The sequence below is a fragment of the Pelmatolapia mariae genome, linkage group LG22, assembly GCF_036321145.2.
Source record: "Pelmatolapia mariae isolate MD_Pm_ZW linkage group LG22, Pm_UMD_F_2, whole genome shotgun sequence".
Lineage (NCBI taxonomy): Eukaryota > Metazoa > Chordata > Actinopteri > Cichliformes > Cichlidae > Pelmatolapia > Pelmatolapia mariae.
Window position 1 is genome coordinate 6,465,984 of NC_086245.2, and position 23,336 is coordinate 6,489,319.

General features: G+C 39.4%; 2 protein-coding genes across 2 annotated transcripts; one reads left to right on the forward strand and one right to left on the reverse strand.

Moving 5' to 3' along the window:
- Positions 1 to 101: 101 nt before the first annotated feature.
- On the reverse strand, positions 102 to 7,783 carry flot1a (flotillin 1a). The gene is made up of 13 exons (XM_065470371.1): positions 7,624 to 7,783; positions 7,050 to 7,113; positions 6,588 to 6,663; positions 5,934 to 6,024; positions 5,398 to 5,541; positions 5,081 to 5,200; positions 4,863 to 4,958; positions 4,329 to 4,481; positions 3,933 to 4,114; positions 3,570 to 3,615; positions 2,812 to 2,949; positions 2,457 to 2,621; positions 102 to 2,295 (listed from the first exon to the last, which is right to left on the reverse strand). Exons 2-13 carry the CDS (start codon positions 7,090 to 7,092, stop codon positions 2,275 to 2,277), a joined length of 1,275 nt encoding a protein of 424 aa, XP_065326443.1. The 5' UTR covers positions 7,093 to 7,113; positions 7,624 to 7,783; the 3' UTR covers positions 102 to 2,274.
- A 1,747-nt stretch (positions 7,784 to 9,530) lies between these two features.
- LOC135932759 (tubulin beta chain-like) lies at positions 9,531 to 19,314 on the forward strand. Its single transcript, XM_065470372.1, has 5 exons — positions 9,531 to 9,656; positions 13,810 to 13,918; positions 15,740 to 15,850; positions 16,635 to 16,879; positions 17,365 to 19,314. The coding sequence occupies exons 1-5, from the start codon at positions 9,600 to 9,602 to the stop codon at positions 18,175 to 18,177; spliced, it is 1,335 nt and encodes a 444-aa protein (XP_065326444.1). The 5' UTR covers positions 9,531 to 9,599; the 3' UTR covers positions 18,178 to 19,314.
- Positions 19,315 to 23,336: the final 4,022 nt, after the last annotated feature.

Genomic DNA, 23,336 nt, shown 5'->3' on the forward strand with positions numbered 1-23,336 from the left:
GTTTGTTGCAAGTTTAATTCCTGGCGCAACATCAGCAATTCATTCTTGGGAAAAGCACCATGTACCATGAGCATTTTATTGAAAGATCAATGACAATAAAATGATGATGAAAACGTTTATTGGGATCCCCTTATGCATGTGAAAATTGTTTATTACGCAGTGACAATTCAAGACCTCACAGATGGAAAAAAAAAATTACATAAAAACGGAAAAAAGAAGCTAAAATTAGATGTGTAATAATGTGAAATAAAAAGCAAACATCCACTTTGGTCAAACATCACAAATGCAACACAACAGGGTCTGAAACATCACCGAAAACTAACAAACTGCCTAAAATACATTTATAATGAATTACTCAAGCTGTTAGTGGTGGTGCAAACAGTGCTCTACACTGATACTGTATCAAATATAAACTGTATAAATACATACACATACATATATATATCCATATTTAGTGCTGATCCAGTAACGAAAGCACACTTCCATTTCTATAGCTGGGTAATCTCCTACTTTGGTAACTCAACAGTGAAGCTGCACACGCCTACTGTGTCCTGACTTCAAACATATGCATTTGCAATATTACTTTACAGTGACAGGTGTTGATGCATGCATAATAACAGTAGTACTCATATATGAAAGAAATAAAATGTACCCTCAGGACACTTACAGCACGTGTGGTTGTGCTGTAATCAGGAGTGCAGAGAAGTCACAAACAGTGTTTAGAGCTTGAGACAAAGCTGCTCAGTTAAAACAAAACCATATATCCATCTTCAGTGTTTAAATCCCTTCTGATGTATTAAAACGTGTCCATAAAGATATTTTCCTACCTATCCCCAGAGGGTAATGGTGAGGTAGAGGGATACAGTTTGATTGAGTTGTGACATAAGGCAAATCAGGATACTTTACAGGTACTACCGTAATACTTTAGAGCTAGTATTACACCTTCAGTGGAATATAAAGCACAAACTCTAGCAAGCGAACGTAAAGAAAAAATAAAGAACAGAACAGCAAACACCCCTTCCCCTGAAGCGCGAGCTGCCCTCACTTAGCAATCGGAATATTTAGCTTCACATTACGCCAAAGCGTTATATACTAACAAATACTTTATGTTATGAATACACAGGGATATTCTCATCGCTACTATGAAAAGCAAAGCTGTATTTCACACATTTAAATTTAGTCTGACTAGCTACACCTTTATGAGAGCTGCTACATAACTGTTATCACTAGGAACCACTTTACTTATGTAGTACACATCATGTATTAGTGGACTGCAGGGTCCACTAATACATGATGTGTACTACACAGACTTAAGGCAGTTTAAGCTCCTGGTTGGGAAAAACAGAATCCCATTTTTTTCCTGTAGCTGATCTAAACCTAATATCTCCAAGCCGAGGCTCAACAGGAAAAAAAAAGACGATTCACCGGAGCATCAGTTTACAAATAAAGAATAATTAACTTACTGATATGCCTGAAATAAAGTGGCCCCACTAGATCGTACTGTTAAAGTACCAAGGATCATAAAATATAAAACAGTAAAAAAAAAAAAAGACAACACATTTTAAAAACCCTATACATATTAACGCTGAAGTTTACAGATAATATCAGAAATATTCACCCTAAACCTTTATAAACCAAATTTCATTCAGAAATACATGTAGAGAAAAGACTGATGGGTTAAAATGCATGTCAGTGATTATATGATAATATGCAATATTAGTATGATTAGTAAATGAAGGTTTTGGTTGCATGTTTTAGCACATGCTCATGCTAAGAAGCACTTAAGGTTTGGCAGCAAGGCAGTGAGGACACAAACACACAGAGTTATGTAGGAATTATTAATGGTAAACAGGCACACAGACAAAAGTGTGACATATAAACACAGAAAGGGACAAAGACAAAGATCAGTCATGTAAAACTCAAAAAGTAAGAAAGCTCATCAAACCATCATAGAATACATGAAATATGATTATAATATCCTCTGCTTCTTGTTACCCTTGACCCTGAACTGGATAAGCAGAAGGTAATACAAGGATGGATGGAGGCTAAACTAACGCAGTACCAATAAGCACAAAGTCAATGCAAAAACAAATAACATGAAATAACATTCGTAACTGTAATCAGACTATTTTCACAACAGAGAAACATCACAAACCAGCTGAACCAGCCACACAGCAGAATGACGCCGTGATGAGAGAATCATGCAGGGAATCCAGACAGCTGACTGGACACTGGGAGGAAGGACTGCCTGGTCATTGCTTCGGCTGATTCTCTTCAGCCTGTATGAGAGGCCACCTACAGAAAGGAGAGACAGAGAAAGGGGGATGTTTTAAAGTTTTGTTATATTTAATGCTGAATTTAATTATTAATAATTGAATTTGATCGGTAGCAGCTATAAGCTGTAGATGCATGAGTGTAGGTAAGTGTAACATAAACCGAGTGCCTGAATGAGTTACCTGGGAGATGTTTACGCCAGTCATTTTCTCCAAGGCCTCAGGCAGCTGGGTCATGATGTCCAGCACCTCTCCTGACAGTTTGGCCACGCCCACATCTCCACCTCCGCTGGATACCATGGTAACTTTTTTGGCTTCACACAGAGGCCTGCTGATCTCTTCTGCCATCTGGTGGACAAAAGACATTACAACTGTTAAAATTGTAACCAGTGAATGTAATAATTTAATCCAGAATCCAAGCAAATGCACACACAACACTCATGACTAACAGGCTTCAAATTCTGTTTTTATTATCAGCACGATTCTAAAAATAAGAACAGGAGCTAGAAATGCTTGTTATGATGATGTTATCGCTCACCAAAGGCAGTTTCTCCAGCAGCATGTCCACCATGGCGCCCTCCTTGTACTCCTTGAAGGCCTCTGCCTTCTTCGCCATCTGCTCAGCCTCAGCCCGCCCCTTGGCCTCCACTGCAAATGCTTCAGCCTCACCTTTAACCTGAAGAAGAAACGAGGACGGACTTATTGTACCAGAAAACACTGAATCTCACCTTGTACCTTAATGTTACATAAATTAAAGTGAATTACAAAAGACCTTTACAAATGTTACCTCATACAAAGCGATGGTAGTTTTAAATGCCTCCTCTAATATCTTATGGATTTTTCCCTCATCCATATTCAATTCATTCCCTTTTTTATTGCTAGATTCAGAATTATAGGCATCATATAAGAGGTCTCACCTGGGCTGCATATTAATACTCCTATAAACATGAATCATCATGACTGATTTAGCTCTTTGCCTTCCATCTCCTTATATCCTCTTTTAATTTGGAGTTCAGAGACCCCAAATTAATACTGCACAAGTGTGACAGATTTTTTTGTAGATGTACACCCAAATACTTTACTGAATACTCTGTAGATTAGATTTTTAGATAATATCTCGTATTTAAAAGCAAGGAATTGTATCTTTGATACATTAAGTTGGTAGGCAGATAAAGAGCCCTACAGAGCTAGATAATTAATCAGTTTGGGGAGGGATAGGAAAGGTTGCCCAGATAATTCAAGATGACATGTGTGGAAAATGCTTTTGTTTTTTCCCCAGAAAAAGCTTCGACTCACTCTTATGGACTCAGCTTCAGCCTCTGCCTCCATGATCAACTTAAGACTGGACAGACAAAAGAAACACAATCAGCTGGTTAGCAGAGAGATAAATGATTTGACCAGTCTGTACAAACATGTCAGCTAAGCTCTTAAAATATAAAATGATAGCTCAAATGTTATTCTAACATAAAAAGAAGGATTTAAGTGGACAGATGAAAACTTGCCAAATTAAAAAACAAACAAACAAAAAAAAACAAGAGGGATTTTCCATGTTTCTTCTTCAGACATATAAACAGAGAAAACATACCAGAAAAACCTAATAGACTATCTGCTTACTGCCGTTCCTGCAGTTTAGGAGGTGAAAATGAACCCATAACTCACCGCTCAGCCTCAGCCAGCTTCTCCAGCCGGTACCGCTCAGCCTCTGCAGGTTTCTTCACCTTGGCCTCCAGCTCTTTCTCCTTGCGGGTGATCTCCTGCTCCTGCAGCATGATCTGCTGCGCCCGCTCAACCACCTGCACCTGCATCTTCTCACTCTCAATACACTGCTTCGTCTTCGCTACCTGCCAGAGGAAAACAGATCACACATGTATGTCTGTACACGTAATATTCTTCATTTAATATCATGAACTGTAAAAATGTTATTGATTTCTAATAAGTTTAAAACATTTGTCCTGCAGTTATAATTAAAGAAATGCTGTGCACTGTATTTAAAATATATATTCAGCTTAGAGATCAAATAACAAAATGAGCTGCTTCCTGTGGACGCCTGTGTACCTGCAGCTGGTAGGCCATCTCTGATTCAGCCCTCTTAGTGTTGACTTCAATGTCATAGGCTGCCTTCTTCAGCTCATAGTCCCTTTGAGCCTTCGCCATGTCAATCTCATTCTTGTACTGAGCCGATATTTTCTCCTGCATGGCATGAGCTTCCTGCAGAGAGAGAGTCAAAGAGGGATGGAGAAAGGATGGAGGTGATCAGGATCAATGGGAACAGATGTCTAAAATAAACAGGATGAAGATGCTAAAAATACAGACAGAGTTTAGACAAATGGCACCAGTGACGAGGCCAATAAGACTAAGGCAAAGACACACAGTGAAGTGCTCTGTAAACAACCTTCTAGATGATTTAAATGCAGCTTCTATTATTATCAAGACAGTATTTATCCAAGTGTTTCTAAAAATAAAGAAAGATCTTAAAACTACATCAACAAGCCCCAATGACACCTGTTGCAAAGAGAGATCTGTTTAAAAAATAACTTTATAGCAATACAGTATTTAAAACAAAAACAGCGGCAAAGTGACAGATCTCACCCTAATCACAGCATCTCTCTTGTTTTCAGCCTCTCCAATGCGAGCATCTTTCTGAACCTGCGCTGTTCGGCCTTTCCCCAGAGAATGCAGGTAATCCTGTGTGCCAGCAGGAGAAAAAAGATCTGATGTGCGTTTACTGGTTCAATTTTTAATTTCGAGAATCCACAAAAATGTACTGAGATCTTCTATGATATGATTCTTATAGTGCAAAGAGATACCTGGTCATCATGAACATCTTTGAGGGTGTAGCTGACCACGCTGATGCCCATGTTGACCAGGTCAGAGGAAGCCACCTTAAAAACCTGCTCTGAGAACTTCTTACGGTCCTTGTAGATCTCCTGTAACACAAACACGTTTGCTGTGATGCAGAAGTTATGTACTCATCACATCAAATGTACTCATCACAGCTGAGGTCGTGAATACTGAAGGTGTAGCCTAATAATACCTGTTCTATAATTCATGCTGGTCTCAATTCAGTTGCATGATGAACTCCATTTATTTACTTTAACTCTCTAAAAAACAGTTCACTCCTTACCTCAACAGTCAGATGGGCGATGATGGCTCGTTGATGACCTTCAAGTGTCTCCAAGGCGATCTGAGCAATTTCAGCCTCTGACTTTCCCATGAACATCTGGCAGGCTGCAGCTAACATCTGTTTATTCTGACCCTGGATCTTCATCTGTAGGAAACAGCTGCTTGTTTATTATTGGGTTCATTTCCTCTATGCACAGTGAAAAATAGCAAATCAGGAGCTGGGTTTCATGTGCAACTAAATGGCACTGTCAGTGTACCTGACCCTAATATTTACATTGACCTGCTTTAATTAATCAACAGATACAATAACATGCAAAAATACATAAAAATAAACAATAAAGTAGCAACAAAGTTTACTGTAAACAAAAAACAAGTAGGAAAAAAAATTCTGGTTGCTATGAGTAACTTTATACACCACACAAAATGAATCGTATCTGCTAAATGTTAATCTTCTAGTTTACACCTGTCCTTCTGAGAAAGGCCTCCCCTGTTTTGCCAGCAGAGGGTCCTGATTCATCTCCAGTGGTGCACACTGACCTGGGCGATCCCGGTGACAGAGATGGGCACTCCGTGGCGGGTGTAGACTTTATCGCTCTTCACATTCAGAGTCAGAGTGTTAAGAGAAATCCTGGAGAGAGGCCACGTGAGAGATATAATGGGGAACATGATTATTGATTCATTTTCATTACTCTAATGGTACATTAGGTGTAGCAATTTCCTCCTTGCTTTTGTTACACTGAGTTGCAAACACAGAGTGTATATAGTACAAGGGATTTAAAAAAAAAATGTTGGTACTAGACCCAAATGTGGCCTGTGCGGAAGCTAATGTCTTAAATTCAACAGGAAGACGGAGAGAAAGGACTTGAAAAGAAACAGTTTACGAACAGGAGCTGGATGCTTTACACATATTTATTACTAATGACACAGATGTATATGCCCTGTGCTTTAAATGTGTCCCCAAAAGAAACCCTTCATTATTATAAAATTAATTTAAAATGAATTTGTTAATCTTTTTTCCCCCTTTTAATCTATTTTTGTATTTTTGCTGCTGAAGTGCTGTTTGCCTTCTCTCATTATATTCAATTTGTCACTTAAAATATATCGGCCAAATGTCAACAGTGTTTGCAGAAACATCAGGAAGTAAGCTAGTGGGATATAGGAGAACATAAATAAACTTTGGGGTTTGTTTACCTCTGTATCTGCTGAACGCAGGGGATGATGAACACTCGGCCTCCGGCTATCATGAGAGGTGGAGAACGGCAGAACCCTGGGAGAGATCAGAGACCACGCTGAGCATCACAGGGAGAGTTTAAACATTTACTACTTCATGATAAAAACAAATTCAACAAACTTCCATCACAAATCAAGTTCTGGTTTATGTTTGTGTTCAGAACTACAGACCCATTAAAAATCTGCATTCACAGTAAATCCTATTTTTATGATGATTATTTAAAAAAATTGTGACAGACATGATTTTTTTCTCTCTCCTTTAGAGAAGTTTAGGGCACCACCTAAAGGTTTTTGAACATTTTGTTTGCCTTGATGTGACAGCCATCACATGTGCGTTAATTAATGAAAAGCAACAGTTAGGTATTAGTTTGATGTTATAGTTTCTTAAGTTGTTTAGATTTCAACAAAGCAGCATCATTTTACCTGATACCACCATAGCCTCGTTGGGACCACAGGTGTAGAACATGTTTGCTGATCCTCCTTCAGACTAAAAAAACAACAAAAACGAAAGAATAATTATTTGACAAAAACACTTTTATAAAGGACTTGTTTAGAAAATCCATCAACAAACGCATAAGGCCGGAATCGTGAAGAGTTATTATACGAAATATAATTTTAAAAACACTTTAAATATTTTATTAGTTTCTTTTCAGAGGCTAAATATGCAAGCATCAGAAATCATAATGATCAGCTCACTCCCCGAAGGAAAGGAGTGCATGTGATGGGGGTGGCCAGACAGATGAGCAGCAGACCAGCGGAAAAAATCTAATTAGCGCAAACATTGCGCAGTAAAAAGCCCAAGAAAAGCTGCAACAAACGCAAAACCCCGAAGCTCACAAACAAGATCAACAGAGAGATCAAGATTTTAAAATATGTACAGCAAAACAAATATGAAGTGCAGGCTGTTTATCTGTTAGCTTAACTCAAACAATTTCAGCTACATCTGTGTTTACACTCGATGGATGTGGATACAGAGAAAATGTGACGACACACTCACCGGTTAGTGTACAAACGACGTGGTTTAGGTGGAGTAGAGTGAAAAGCGATGAATAATTGGCCGTTCAGATTAATGATTTTTCATCCCAGGTGACGTTTTCTCTCGTTGGATACGAAATGATGCGGTTAGTTAATAACAAGGCTGCAGCTCAGTGGCTCCAATAGAGCACGCCCATTGAGCAAACTGTGTGCTTCCGCCATCTAGTGGCGAGGTGGGGGAACGTCATTTTTCAGGACTGTCCTCCTCAATCATCATCACCGCTACTGGGCGGGTAAAAACACTTAATCCATGAAGCAGGTGGAAAGCAACTAAATACATTTATTAAAGTACAGTTAATAGTTCAATTTTCTACAACTTTGAATTTTATTATTAAACACTATTATTATCTTGTATATCTCTCACTTCTGATTTTAATTCATTTCCATGGTGGATTTGCTTGTTTCGATCTAGCTAAAAGGTGCGAGATGGGAATGTATAATTATTATTATCATTATTTTTTTTTTTATTATTTTTTAAATTATTATTAATTAAAAAAATATTTTTAAATGCCTCTTCAAATGACTAAAAGCTAAAGTCATTTTCTTGTATGCTTTTATTTTCTTGTAGGGAGTTCTTTAAGTTTTTTATTTTTATTTTTTATTTTAGTTAACTAAAATGTTTTTACACCGACTAGTTCTGGTATAGTGTCGTTCTTGCGTATGACTCCAAATTATTCAAAAGTACATTTAAGAAAATTGCACTGTCAAAGAAATATAGTTTAAAATATAGTCTAACAGTAGCAGTATATGGGTGACTCCTCAATCATTGCTGGAAAAGTATAACACTTTAACATTAAATCTTCCTTTCAAAACACAGACTACTGAATTATTCTAACAACTATATCTATATATGATAATAAAATATATATTACTAAACGTGATGCTCTATTGGATTACGATCCAGTTACTGGAGATTTGAGTACAGTGAATTCATTGTCATGTTCTCAAATTCTGACAACACCACCAGACCAGACAACATTTTCCCAATCTTTTAATGTCCAAATTTGGTGAGCATGTGCAAATCTTATCCTCGGTTTCCTGTTCTTAGATGACAGATGGCACCCACTGTGATCTTCTGCTGCCGTAGCCCATCTTCTTCAGTTTGATGAGCTGTTACATTCAGAGATGCTCTTCTGCATACCCTGATTATTTAAGTTACCATTGCCTGCCCAGCTTGAAGCAGTCTGGCCATTCTCCTCTGATCTCTGAAATCAAGACCCTCTCACCTAGAGAGCTGCTGCTCACTGGAACATCAGCAGATTGTCTTGATCATGTTTATATACCTAAATGCACTCAGATGCTGTTGTGGTTGGCTAATTAGATATTTGCTATAAACAGTTGAACAGGTGTACCTATCAAAGTGGCTGGTGAGTGTAGATATTTGTGTTCATACTATTAAAAACATCAGGACCTTACATTTAAGAGTAAAATGTGACGTGAACGCCTGAGTCCATTATCTCCTTTATGCTAACTGGATGATGGATGCTGCTGATTATGGTTTAGAAGGTGTAACTTTTTACTCTTCATATATAGGCTTTAAAATGCACATTAATGTTCTGATGAAATATTTCCTTCTGAAAATGTAGAGGAGCAGAAAAAGGAAATACTCGAGTAAAGCATCTGAAATCCACTACTTCGTTACTTTCCAGCTTTTGTTTAGAGCTCCAACGAGGCAGTGATGACAACACCCGGCACTCCTTCTCCTCTTCCGGTCCTTGCCTCAGAGGGAAGGAAACCCCTTTGGAAAAAAAATCTCAACCTTCAGCCAATCAGCTCCAAAGCCGCAGACAGACTAACCAATCATTAGCCTGGACTAAAGCTATGCCCCACCCCCGGAGCCAGCTGGACTCATCGCTGCCACACACTCCACAGTCAGTAGGTCAGCAGCCTTCACTTATTTCCACCGCTCTCTGCTCCATCACCAACTGTCCATCCATCATGAGGGAAATCGTGCACATCCAGGCCGGCCAGTGCGGGAACCAGATTGGTGCTAAGGTAAGAAAAGCTAGTGATGAAAAAAAATTAACTTTTCTCTTCTTTTTTGTGGTTATTTATTTATTTACCAGTTTAATAAAGTTTTTGTTCAAAGTTTTTCATTTTTAAATCATTTAAATTGCTGCTCTTTTTTTTACAGTTTCAATATATACTTACACTGTATTAAATCATGAAATTACATAGAAATAAACTGATTAATGCCTGTACCTTACTAAGAGGAGTTTTGTTTTTTATTTTTTTAAATGTACAAACCTTTAACTGGACCCAGAACAATTGAGAGTTCCGTTGTTTTCCCCCACTTTCCCCCCCTGACCATTTAAAAGTTACAGTATTATTTTCTACTTTAGCTAACCTCTTTGTAACCTACTTTAATCTAAAGGGGAATGTGCATATTGTGTTTTTATCGTATGTTACATGACTCTTGGATTTTTTTTCTAGGTAAAAGTCTGACAGAGCTGATCTAATCCTTTTATTAATAGATTGAAGCACTCTTAGGCAGAAACAATAAATCAGTGTTGGGACATAAAAGCGCAGTGAAGTATAGATAACTTTGCTATTACATATTATAATTTTTAATGAAGTATTATGAAGCTGTAGGATCTGACAAAAGAATGTAATACATGGCATATTAATTACAGCAATATAATAAGACTTCTGTCTAGCAGTAGTCTTTCATACTTTCTCTGCACATGAGTACAGTAACATTTGCAGATTTGTAACTGCAGGCAAAACAGTGACTCCAGTCACTGAGCTGTGATTAATGAAGCTGGCCAGACCGGAGCCGACTCACAGGGCCAGCTGCTGCCTTGGCTGCCTGTTGAGCTCGAGTCTTTGTCATCGAGGAGAAAGAAAAAAACAAGAGAAAAGGGGTGAAAAGAAAGGAGAAATTTGCTGAGGCAGAGGAGAGGAACGCAGCAGGAGGAGGGTGAAGGGGGAGGAAGATAACAAGTGGTTCAGTGTCTATGCTGAATGCACAGATGAGGTCATTTAAATGGCTGCCTTTTCCCTTTTCCAGGCAGTGTGACACATGCGCACGCCCCAGGTCCCCCAAACCAGCAGTCCTCATCCCTGTTTACCCATGGGTAATAGTAAGGGTTTTCTATTTATCTGCATTTTGTTGCAACAGTTTAAAGGATTTCTTGGAAATCTACAGCTACTTACCTCGAGCTGCAGCAGTTAGTGGATCAGTCAAAGGATGCAAAATGAATCCAGTGAATTACGGTTGTAAAATCCCCTCAAACCACAGTTCATAACATGATTTTTAGGCCACGGTTTCAGATCATATCTCAGTTTTTCTTCAGATGGATTAAAAAGAAAAAGAAAAGAAAAATGCTTTCAGATTTGTCCTGGATGCTGTTTGCTCTTTGATCAGAAAAAAATCCTTTATAAAGAATAAACTCCATTATTCTCCTTTTCGCATTAACTAAAAACACTCAGACATTACAGCTTTTAACAGCATGCTTTAACTCTACATTAATATTTCAAGCTTGAACCACAGTATAATTTAATTTGTAAGGTTATTCTGCCTCCTTTATGGAAGTGTCCCAATAAATTAATTCAGGAATGAATTGTTTCACCTATATAAAGGAGACCTTTTCTTTAAAAACAAGCATGCAACCCTTGTTTTCCTTAGAAATTACGGAGATTTTTTACTTTTTTGGAGATTTTATTGACTGATTAGTTAATTAAGAAGATATTACACAAGGTAAAGCTTTAAAATATTATACATGCAGCCATACAGTCACAGTTTTATCGAAAGGATATTCAGTAAACTCTACAATTAAATAAGAATGAATCACTTATACAAAAACTACTTTAGATATCATAAAACAGCTTAAACATTGCGTGTTATGAAGCAGCATAACAGCCACCAGGTCATGTAATTTTAAGAATGTGATTCTATATATAACTTGAATTTTATTCATACATTTGGCCTGTTCTGCCCTCGTACAGCTCAGCACAACAGCGGGTGGGGCAGCAGCATATGGGGTGACTTAGTCTCTGCTACTCAAAGGTCCTGATCGGTGAAGACAAGTGTATTTACAGCGGACTTAGTGAGGCTGAGGTCATTTCACAATGGATTAACTGTGCCTGAATTCACTCGCTTACCCAATCCAACCCAAATCTGCTGAGCTTTCCCACGTTTCTGGATAACTTCTCATAGATACGATTGAACGGAGGCTTAGGTTTTCAAACATGGACTTCAAAACCTGCCAGCTCACATGCGGTTTGCAATTTCAGAAATCCTGAAGTATATGTTTTTGCCTTGGACAAACCAACCTTTCCCCTGCTTATCTCTTTCCCTTAAACACACACACGCACTCTCACAGATTAGGGTCACTTGACTGAGCTGGTGTGACAGTCTGTCTCAGCTCAGTTTGGTGTTGATGTTTCAACCCGTGAAACACAAAATCCTCTGAGAGAGTCCTGACCCTCTGACAGCGAATAGAACAAAGAGTTTTACTACTTTAAGCTGTGGGCAACTTTTTATGAGTCTGTGTATGATTCACTGAACCAGCTGGAAAAATCCAGGTGGGGGTAATTACATGACTTCCTCCCTGCCTTTCCTTTCTAAACTCAAATCATAGCTGAACTACAAAGTAGAGCTGAAGATAAGAATGTCCAGTTTTCAATTTTAAAGAGACACATTTCTTCACACATGACACTATAATTTATACGTTTACATTTCTGTCTCTCAAGCAGATCCAGTGAAGGCTTCATCCAATGAAAGACACATTGCTTACTTTTCTAAAAAACACATTAAAATATTTTCATTCATCCAGATTAATGTGCTGTTAGCCTTTTAAATAGCCACAAAACTTTAAACTTCAGGGTAAAAACAGCTCATAAAAAGAACATTATCTGGTATCAGTTTATCTTTGAAGTCTTTTTTAAGCAAACATGTCAGCTGTAGCTTTAAGATATAAATATTTGGGTTTTTTTCCCTTAGTTTTCTACTCACTGAACTGTATCGGAAGTTGTGAATTTCTCAGCATTTTTAATCTAAATGACAGATTATGTATTCACCATGTGACTGCGTGATTAAAATAATTCTGAGCTGCCGTGTGCGCTCGCTTTTGTTTGCTTCTTTTATGCTCGTTTTTCATCAGCCTCCTGTACTTCTTCCTTCTGTTTTCCTGTCCAGGTGTCAAAGCTTTGAAACTGCTTTGGCTTGTGCTTCTTCCAGGAAGTTTCACTCAGAGCAGAAACCAAATATATCCACAAGACTTACCTTTGATTATTTACTGGCATGAGACATAAAAGGACTGACTGCATTTATTTTGTTACAGTCACTCAGACCAGCTGAGGCAGACCCAGAGTTTGTCTTCATATCCATCTATTTTCTTAACCACTTATACAGTTGGGGTAGTTTGTAAAACACGTTTTTACAGGGAGTTTCCTTGAAATCAAAAGAGAGCTGTTTGCACTGTTATCAGATTGTCTCGTCCACCCTCTCCATGTGATTTGCAACGTTTGCAAACTTGAGTCACATGCAGGCATCTTTTTTACTGTTTCTACACTGTGTTCACACTCAGAGACATAATAATTGTTCTTAAGCTGAAAAAACTCTGTAGCCTGACATTTTCTGTGTAGGAAATTTATTGAGGGACTCAATATGAAATTTGAGCTATAAGTGAGAATCAATACTGCCACTGATATTGAGACATTATTAAAAGTATTCATGTCTAGTCTAAGAGCTCTACAGCATGTTCAGCCAAAATCAGTTTAATGGTTGGAATGGAACCACGAGGTGACTGTTTATCGCAGGAAATCCTTCCTGCGGTCTTACAGAACACGTCGCTGTTTTTAGGTGATCTTGTGAGTGCTAACTGTGATCATATGTCAGCGAGTCTTTGGAAGCTCAGAGGTCAGAAGACTCTTGTTTTTCCTCTAAATTCGCTTGCAGTTATGGCCTTAATAACACCACAAAGACACCTCTTTGTGAGATGTTTCCTAACTTTGCATGAAAAACCTTATTGAGTACTCTGTTAGCATTTTAGCTATGATGGCACACGGATGGCTCAGGGGTTAAAAAATGTGCTTAGTGTTGTGCTCGCTTCACATCATTAAGCTCATTAAATGTATAAAACATGTGGATGCTTTCTTTATAAGTTCTTGCAATAACAGCCTGTCCACCTTCACCTTTATTTAGTTCTGGGAGGTGATCAGCGACGAGCACGGCATCGACCCGACAGGGACCTACCACGGAGACAGCGACCTGCAGCTGGACAGGATCAGCGTGTACTACAATGAAGCCACAGGTGAGTTCACCCCGACTACAGCGAGGTCTGTGTTTGATAAAATGAAAGAAGACATCTCCTCCCTGTGGAGACACCGGCTCACTGCAGCAGAGAAGCAGAAGATGCAGATAAAAATAAAACAATGAGGCACGAATGTTTGGTTGGCTGGTTTCACATTTTTACAGGTGAGGATGTGATGTGTTATCTTCACCTGTTCTCATGATGACATTTATTAGGGTGGCACACTGCCTTAAAATGCCAGAAACATTAAACAAGCATGCATTAAACAAAGGTAGTTTGTCCTGAAAAACATTTGTACCAAACTCTGTTCGACACAGTGAGAGTGGACTATATGAGTCTGAATTACTCCAAGTCAGAGCCTCAAATGCAGCCCAGGAGCCAGAAGGAGCCTGCCAAAGGCTTCATCCCACTGCTCTGGATGGCTTTAAACATTGCAGTGAAGTCAGTAATTACTCATTTAGTTTCAGTAACATACATTTTTATGGTGTGGTGATGCCAGCATTGGCTTACTACTATTAGTAAAAAAAACCTAGAGAAATTTAAAAGTATTTCTGGAACCAGACGAGTTTTTCAAAACATAAAAACATAAAATTCTGTTTCTGTTTGGTTCTGAAAACTTAACGTGCGCCTTTTTACTTTGGTCTGAAAATTATATTGAACATGTTACGCTCCCCTAAAAAGGTCCAGGGGATGAAGGAAAGTAACAAAAGGTGCCCAGGTTGAAAAAGGAGACAGGGAAGCAAAACAGTTAAATTAAAGGGTTTTATTAATGTTTCTGCTACTAACTAAACTAAAAGAGACTAACAAGCCGATATCACCTTTTAAAGAAAGAAAACAAAATTCAGGTGCTGGTCAATAAACTGACAAGTAAGTCAAAGAGAGTTATTCACCAAAACACACACACAGTCCTCTCCACAGAGCAGGAGCAATCAACCACCTTACACACAACTCACAAGCTCCCACTCAACAAAGCCAAACCAAAGGAGGCCCTGCTAGGGACGTAACAACATATAATGACAGCAGACTGAAAGAATGTGGAAAAATTTAACCTTTTAAAGACATCTGAGGGTGTCCGTAACCTGTTTTCTGCATGAATCATTAATTAAATTAAACAATTAAATTAAATTAGTTTTTCACATCCTTGCTTGCTTTTTCTTTTCCTAGTTTAGATTGTAAGTTGTTTGCTTGCTGTAGTGTTGTCTCAACAGGACCTCATAACATAGTTTTATTCCCTCTTGTGCTATCTCCTTTCTGAACGACAATAAATCTCTTGAACCTCAAAAACCTCTGAGGGCTGTTTGTTGTAAATATAACTTGTTATGCAGAAGTTTAACTTGTCCACCCTCTTGAGATCATACTCGACTGTTTGCGGCCCGTGAACTAAAACGAGTTTGACACTTCTGCCTTCAGTTGTTGCATAAACCTAATTTAACCTGACAGCCTAAAGCAGCCTAAAGTAAAGCTGAAATATCACAGGTTTACTCAGGAGCTAAGAAACTAAATAAAGTTGGGCATTTTTTTAATGAATGAAAATGAGCTGGATAAGCTTCACCGAAAGCTCACAAGAGTAAATGTTCTGTTAAATATGCAGTTTAGCCTCAGTGTGTTGAGTCTAGACATCCTGTAACTTTGCAATAAATGTCTCCATCTAGTGGCCACATGAGATACTACATGCCATCTATTATAGTGGACCATGATAAGCTGTTTATACTATATATATTTCAGCTTTCTTTCTTATTGCAGTTACAGCTCCTACAGGTTTACATACTTTTTGTTAATCTTTTATTTCATCTCTCTTTGTGTCTATTTTAATATATGCAGGTGGGAAGTACGTGCCCAGGGCCATCCTAGTTGACCTGGAGCCAGGAACCATGGACTCAGTCCGTTCTGGACCCTTTGGGCAAATCTTCAGACCCGACAACTTTGTCTTTGGTAAGAACACCACCTACTGAACAGGGTGGGCTGCACTCGCTGAACACATGAACTGTTTACTCATGAACTTTGGTGAGTTTGAGGAGAACCAGGTCAGATATTTTCCACTGTTTTTTTTCCTCACATGTAGTGCACAGCAGGTACTGGTCCGCTCCACATGCACTCACATTACTGACAATCCGCTGTGTTATTAAAGTGAAGGAGCTGCCTGGATAGAGTGGGCAGGAGGCAGTACATTTGACTCCCACTCACTAACTGTGAACTCACTGGACAATAAGCTGCTCTGGGCACATCATCCCAATCCAGAATCACTTGGACATGTAGAGTGGGGAGCTGGGCGGTTAAAAACCAGCTCATGTTTGCTTGCATTATCACATGCCCCTCTTTCAGGTCATCTCTAGAAAAGTTCAAGCCTGTGGTGCATGTGTGAAAACAGCTATAAAGTTAAAAAGTATCAGATGGTCTGCAGCTGTCAGGGTTTGGACTCCAACTGATGAGTATCTGTGTTGCTCTATTTTGTGGTTAAAGTCACATCCAGTCCATCGGTCAAATTTAGCTCAACAGACTGTCCTACATGGCACAAACAAGCTCACTCCTGCCATAAAATCCCAGCATGAAACCCTCTGGGACCTGAGCTGACTGATTCTGACTCAGTACAATGCTTCAAAGCCAGGCTGACTTTCCTTTGTTGTTCTTTCCTTTCGCAAACAGTGGGAAAAATGTTTTCTTAAACAGTTTGACTAAAAACTGAAACAGTATAATCAGCTTCACTTTTGTTTCCCAGGTCAAAGTGGGGCAGGAAACAACTGGGCTAAAGGTCACTACACGGAGGGGGCCGAGCTGGTGGATTCAGTCCTGGACGTGGTGAGGAAAGAGGCTGAGAGCTGCGAGTGCCTGCAGGGTTTCCAGCTCACGCACTCTCTGGGAGGAGGCACCGGCTCCGGCATGGGAACACTGCTCATCAGCAAGATCAGAGAGGAGTACCCCGACCGTATCATGAACACCTTCAGTGTGGTGCCCTCCCCTAAGGTAAAGCATTGCCCCACAGGATGCACTTTTTAAAAATGACCTTTCAGTGCTTACTTATGGTAGTTTTAGTTGTAGAAGTCGTGTTTACTACTGAGCATAGGCTGCACAATAAAAGATCAGAAAAGTGAAGCAATAAATCTGTGTTCTCTCTAATAATCAGCATGAGGCAAAGTCTGTAAGACCTCAGCACCTCAATAAACACTTTCTTGAAAACTTTATGTTTTCAGTTGCCAGTTTTAAGTCATATTGAAAATAATATAACCTATATTTTGTAAATTATGTCCCAACAACAGTCAGAAATGAAGATAAAGCTGAGTATGAGTGACAGGTTGGCATATATCAGTGCCCATATATCCATGTTCAGCACTTTGAACTATGGGAAATAAATCTACTGCACAATAAATCGCCTGTTTTTGTATAATAAATGTTTATAAAATTTTTGCATCAGCCATGAGTATCGATGTTTCCTCTCGCTCTGTCTTCAGGTATCAGACACCGTGGTGGAGCCCTACAACGCCACGCTGTCCGTTCACCAGCTGGTAGAAAACACAGATGAGACCTACTGCATTGACAACGAAGCTCTTTATGACATTTGCTTCCGCACCCTCAAACTCACTACACCCACCTACGGCGACCTGAACCACCTGGTTTCGGCCACCATGAGTGGCGTGACCACCTGCCTGCGTTTCCCCGGGCAGCTGAACGCCGATCTGAGGAAGCTGGCCGTCAACATGGTGCCCTTCCCTCGTCTCCACTTCTTCATGCCCGGCTTCGCCCCTCTCACCAGCCGGGGGAGCCAGCAGTACCGCGCCCTCACCGTGCCGGAGCTCACCCAGCAGGTGTTCGACGCCAAAAACATGATGGCGGCTTGCGACCCTCGCCACGGACGCTACCTGACGGTGGCCGCCGTGTTCCGTGGGCGCATGTCCATGAAGGAGGTGGATGAGCAGATGCTGAACGTCCAAAACAAGAACAGCAGCTACTTCGTGGAGTGGATCCCCAACAACGTCAAGACGGCCGTCTGCGACATCCCGCCGCGAGGCCTCAAGATGGCCGTCACCTTCATCGGCAACAGCACGGCCATTCAGGAGCTGTTCAAGCGCATCTCCGAGCAGTTCACGGCCATGTTCCGCCGCAAGGCCTTCCTCCACTGGTACACCGGCGAGGGCATGGATGAGATGGAGTTCACTGAGGCAGAGAGCAACATGAACGACCTGGTGTCAGAGTACCAGCAGTACCAGGACGCCACCGCCGAGGAGGAGGGGGAGTTTGAGGAGGAGGTGGAGGAAGATGCCTAAGTGAAAGCAAGAAAAAAGGATAAAGGAGGGGGAAAAGTTAATAACCAAAAAAAAAACAAAAAAATAGAAAAAAATAAAAAAATAATGTGAAATGAAGGAATGTAGGAGAGGAGATGAGGAAGGTCAGAGGAGGGTGGAGGTCTGAATCAGTTAATAGGACAGAAGAAGAGCAGAGAATGTAGAAGGAAGGAAAGATGATGTCATGACCAAATTAATGTGCCATGGTTTACTGTTTCGTGTGATTCCACGTAAGCCGGTTTGATCAAAACTAGTCTCCCAAAATCTTTTTTTTTAACTTCAAGTGAAACAGACGCACTTCTAACACTTTTTATTTCATTACATACAAGTATTTTCTTTACTGTGAAGGATTCAGCTCAGTGCTGTTACACTGAGGTTAAACCAAACCCTGCTCCTACATTTATTCAAACAAGCGTAGTTTTTGCCAAAATTACCTCTGATCAAAAACACACTTTCAGCCTCAGTGGAAAAATCATCTTTGGACTTCTTTGCTGATTTTGTGCAGAAGAGGTGGAAAGTGTTTGTATCTGTGACGCCTGATTCAAAACAAATAACTGCGCTGTACAGTCGCACTGGGTTGCCTCTTTGTGTTTTGCATCAGCTGATTGTTGGTTTTGGTCTTTTCATTGGGTTTGTTGAACAAAAGGACAAAATTAGAAAATCATGTCGGCGTAATCGAGGTTATCACATTGAGTGCTGAGATAGTTTCAGGTGTGTAACCTCGTACTAAGTTTAAGTAATAATAAATCATTCTGTTATCAGTGTTAATGACTTTTATCAGTGTTATTTACTGTTTTGTATCAGCTTTCAAGATCGACTCCCGGTGATAAATGTGATTTTGGGCAGCAGGTGAGAAAACGTTATCAGTATTTCTTCTTCTGAGGCAGATATGCTTAATTAGCTGGATAATCTCTCATTTTTGACGCTTTTGTTGCAACCTTTTTAAGACTGCATGAGATAAAGAATCCTGTGTGAGTCAGTCTTACGCTTGCAGAATATATTTTTTCTTTTCCGGACATCAGGGTTTGCACCTTTCTGTAAACATCTCTCCAGCCTCTGTGAACTCAGAGAGTGGTTTTTCTACAGCGTCGTGCTGTCATTAGCTTTTGTGGGGAAGAGGCATTCTGGTCTTACTAGACTGAAGGGAGCCATCAGTTATAATCAGGCCATTATTCTTTTCTTTCTCTTTTTTTTAGCGAAAGCACAAGATTGAAAGTTAATGTCAAAGACGGGAACATCTGTTATATTCTAGTAAATACAGATTCTTTGAAGTGGTTAACCACAACAAAAGTCACATTCAGTAAAATGTCAAAGAAAATAATTTGCTTTCCTGTGATATATACATTGGCAGGGCTTTCACATAGCAGCAGCAGCAGGATTTTTCTCAGACGCCAGCCAACGTTTTGAGGAGAAACACACTGCACATGCTCAGTGTCCATTATACTGTAGTCAGTACAGATCCCTTGAAGTGATTACCCACAACAAAAGTCCCATTCAGTGGATTTCCAAGAAGCAAATTCATTTTTAGATATACATTTATTACCAGCCAATGTTAGAGGAGAAACGCACTGCACATAACAACTGCCCTGTTTTCCTTTCACACCAAAGCTCAGGCTAATAGAGCTCTCAGCTCCTCTGTGTTAAAAGCATGTCGGCTGTTGTTGGATTAAAACCGTCTGCCGTACTGTTTGAAAAGACTTGAACAAAGTTAGAAATAAAGAATACATTTCTGAGACTCAGTGGGACATTTTCCAATCAAAAAAGTATTTAAATTCAAGCAAAGAAACATAAATCTGAGTGTTAAAAAAGTCAGAGTGACAGGAAAGATCAGCGTCTTTGAAGAGTTAACGTTGTGGATAAAAGTTGAAAACTTCACTCACTATTATTATAACCTCACTATTCAGGCCAACATCTGAAGATTTGAAGTCTAACCTTAACATTTCCTGAAACATGTTTTAAAAATAAAATGGCCAGGTGCTTTTATTTTGAAAGACCCCCCAGCTACTTTGCAGTTTTATATTTCATCCTTTAACATATTAATTTAATTTTTCATTCTCCTAAATCTTTTCACACTGAGCCACTACAGTATGCACGTGAACGTCAGCCATGTTTTCTTTGTGTTTCCTCTGTGCTTCATGTTGTTAGTACTTTTTTTTTTTTAATTTTGAAGCTCGTTTGAAACTGTTTCATTTGGTATCCTGTTGACTGTGAAACATTTGGGAGAAATAAAAACACATTTATAGGAAAAGAATCGCCTGCCGTGTCAGTCATTATTAATGATCAGCTTTTAGTCTGCCTGTAAACAGCTTTCAGTGTCAGCTTTCAGGAAGTCGGTACAATATTATAACAGCAACAAACCGAGTGAGAGCTGCAGGCAAAGGCAAACATCCAAAACATCTTTTCCCATCAAAGCAAAGTTATACTTCTTGAGCTGAAATGTGTTTTTAATCTCATTTTTGATTTATCTCGGTATTTCTTTAAGATTAAGTTACTGTTTAGTTTATAACATGTAAGGAAATGATGAAAGATTTTAATCTGGTTTCCACAGTGACTTAAAGTCGCCTTCCCAACAAGCTGAAACATAAATATCATACATTTGCTATAGTAACTCATTGTGTTTAACAGTTGGATATTTTATTATACAGTGAGGTTTTAGGTATCAAAGTGGGGATGCTTTCAGAAATTTTTAGCTTTATTTATTAGTTAATATGAAACAAGCAGGAACTATGAGTGGATAGGAAACTGTGGGACAAAGAGGCAATCAGTATTAAGCAAGCAGGTCTGAGGGTTCGCTACTTAGACAAGAGTAGACTTTAAATTTGGGGCAGAAGGTGGTTTCCAGAAGATTTGGGACGTGTTTCCCAATGTGAGGGACATAGCAGAAACCAAATAGTCTCTCAGTCTTTCCTCATTTCCTCAGGGTGTAACTGGGAAACTGGAAACCAGAGAACAATCCAACAGGAGTGGGTGAGAGTGGGCCAGCCAGACTTTCTGATTGGTTTAAGGTGAAAGGAGAAATTGGAGAGTATAATGAAGTGCAGGGCAGAAGTAACAAATTAGCAAACCAGAAGATACTGTGGCTTGAACAGGAGGAGCAGGACCAGGTTTAAAGATCTCCCATCTATACTTAAAGTCTTGTTTTTCCTTTCACCTTACACCAATCAGAAAGTCTGGCTGGCCCACTCTCACTCACTCCTGGTGAGAGTGTGTCTGCCAGAGAACTCCAGACAACAGGGAAGAAAAAAGTAAGAGCAGGACAGAGGAGGCCATAACAGCTACACAGGTAAGAAACAAGTGATTAAATACAAATAACCAAAACATAGTCAAAACAGGGTTAAAGTTGATCCTGTTTTCTGCTAATGTACATCTTAAATCTGGGTACCTATAGTGTATACACTGCAGGTCCATATACTTAAAACATGATACATCAATAAATACATAGATCAATAAGCACAAACACAACTGACTCAATGAAAATTAGAAGGAGTGATCCCTTTCACTCTGTGGGGGGAGGACGTTACCATCTGCTGCAGTGCTCATTGCTCTTTGAAGATTTTCATTATAACTCCTCTGTGTGTTTGGGGTCGCTGTGCTGCTGCAGAGCAAATCTGAGGCCCATCAGAGGCTCCCCTAGTGATGAATGAGCATCTAAACATCTTCAGCACGTATGCACGTCAAGTCAGGATAACTAATTCAAGTATAATAATGTCTAGACTCCACAAATAGGCAGATAAATAGCACTCATTCAGGGCCTGCATCTCCGGCAGGTCGGGGCTGTGATTCAGTCGAAGGCAGTGACGCTGGGAGCAGGCATAAATCAGGACCTTGGACAGCGTCAACAGAGACGTACAAGTCAGGAAATTGGGACCTTGGTCAGCACTTCCACAGTAAGCAGGGAAGATGAAAGACCGCGCTAATTTACATCCAACATAGATTTCTTGTTGATTTATTGCTAACGGTGTAAAACAAAAATGACCCACTGGGTCAGTCCAGATTTTTGCATCCATTCTAAGACAAATAAATAAATAAAGTAGAATAGTACAGTGCATTAGACTATGAAAATGTTTCAATAAAGTAAATTCTTTTTTTCACATAAATGAAATGTGATGAGTCAAAGTGGCTCAGTTAATATTTTTGAATAAAATTAAAATAAAATATAATATTGTAAAACAATTATTTTTAGAAACTGACAACAAATGTGTTCAATCTAGTAAAATGCAATAAAAAATGGAGAGTCTAAAAACTGACCAACCTTATTGGACAAGAGTGCTGTCAATCATTCTCTAGCACCCTGACAAGAGCTGTTCAAGTACTGCTTTTACTACTTTTCTGCTTGTGTAAAAATGCTGTTGCAGTAACACTGAGCACTGCTGCTTGTAAACAGTTCTTGCACGCTAAAATGAATTAAAAAACACCTACAAACAACCATGACTGATGAGCACCTGTGGCCTGATATACAGAGGTCTGGTATACCTGGGGATATGAGACAGAGGAGACCAAAGGACACTGATGAGTTTATTCGACTATTTAGTAGAAAACACAAACAAAAAGAGAACAGCTGTTTTTAAAAGGCTGTTTTAAAGCAGAGCTCACCCAGCTGGGCGATGGCTTAGAATGGGAAGAAAAGACGCATATTAAATTACTCCTGCCTCATGTATGCTTTTCTAGCTTTTGATCACACGTATGCAATAAATTAATCTGATGAAACACAGAAACACAGTCTAACAACTTGTTGTTATTTGGCTACACATGTCTGCAGGGAGTTATTTTCAATATTTTTGTGATTTTAGACTAAAAAGAGATAACTATACATAGTTAGAAGTTGCTATGGTAACTTGCCAGCCCCTTAAATTACAGCTCAGTAAAAACTGGAAATTGGGTCTTTGCACCTGATACTGACATTACTCTCTGTGAATACATGATCAGACTTTATTACAGGATGCCAGCTTAAACTGAGAAACTTTGGCGTTATCTGATTTGCACCAGCTCTGTTATATTAATAACTATTAACACTAGATTTACTAAACCTGCGCAAATTTGTAAAACTTCCCTCAACCCAACACCTACTAGAAGTACTGGCTTTTTTATTTTCTGGTGCAAGTCCCGAGGCGTTAATCACCCCTGCTGAGATTTTCACAGGT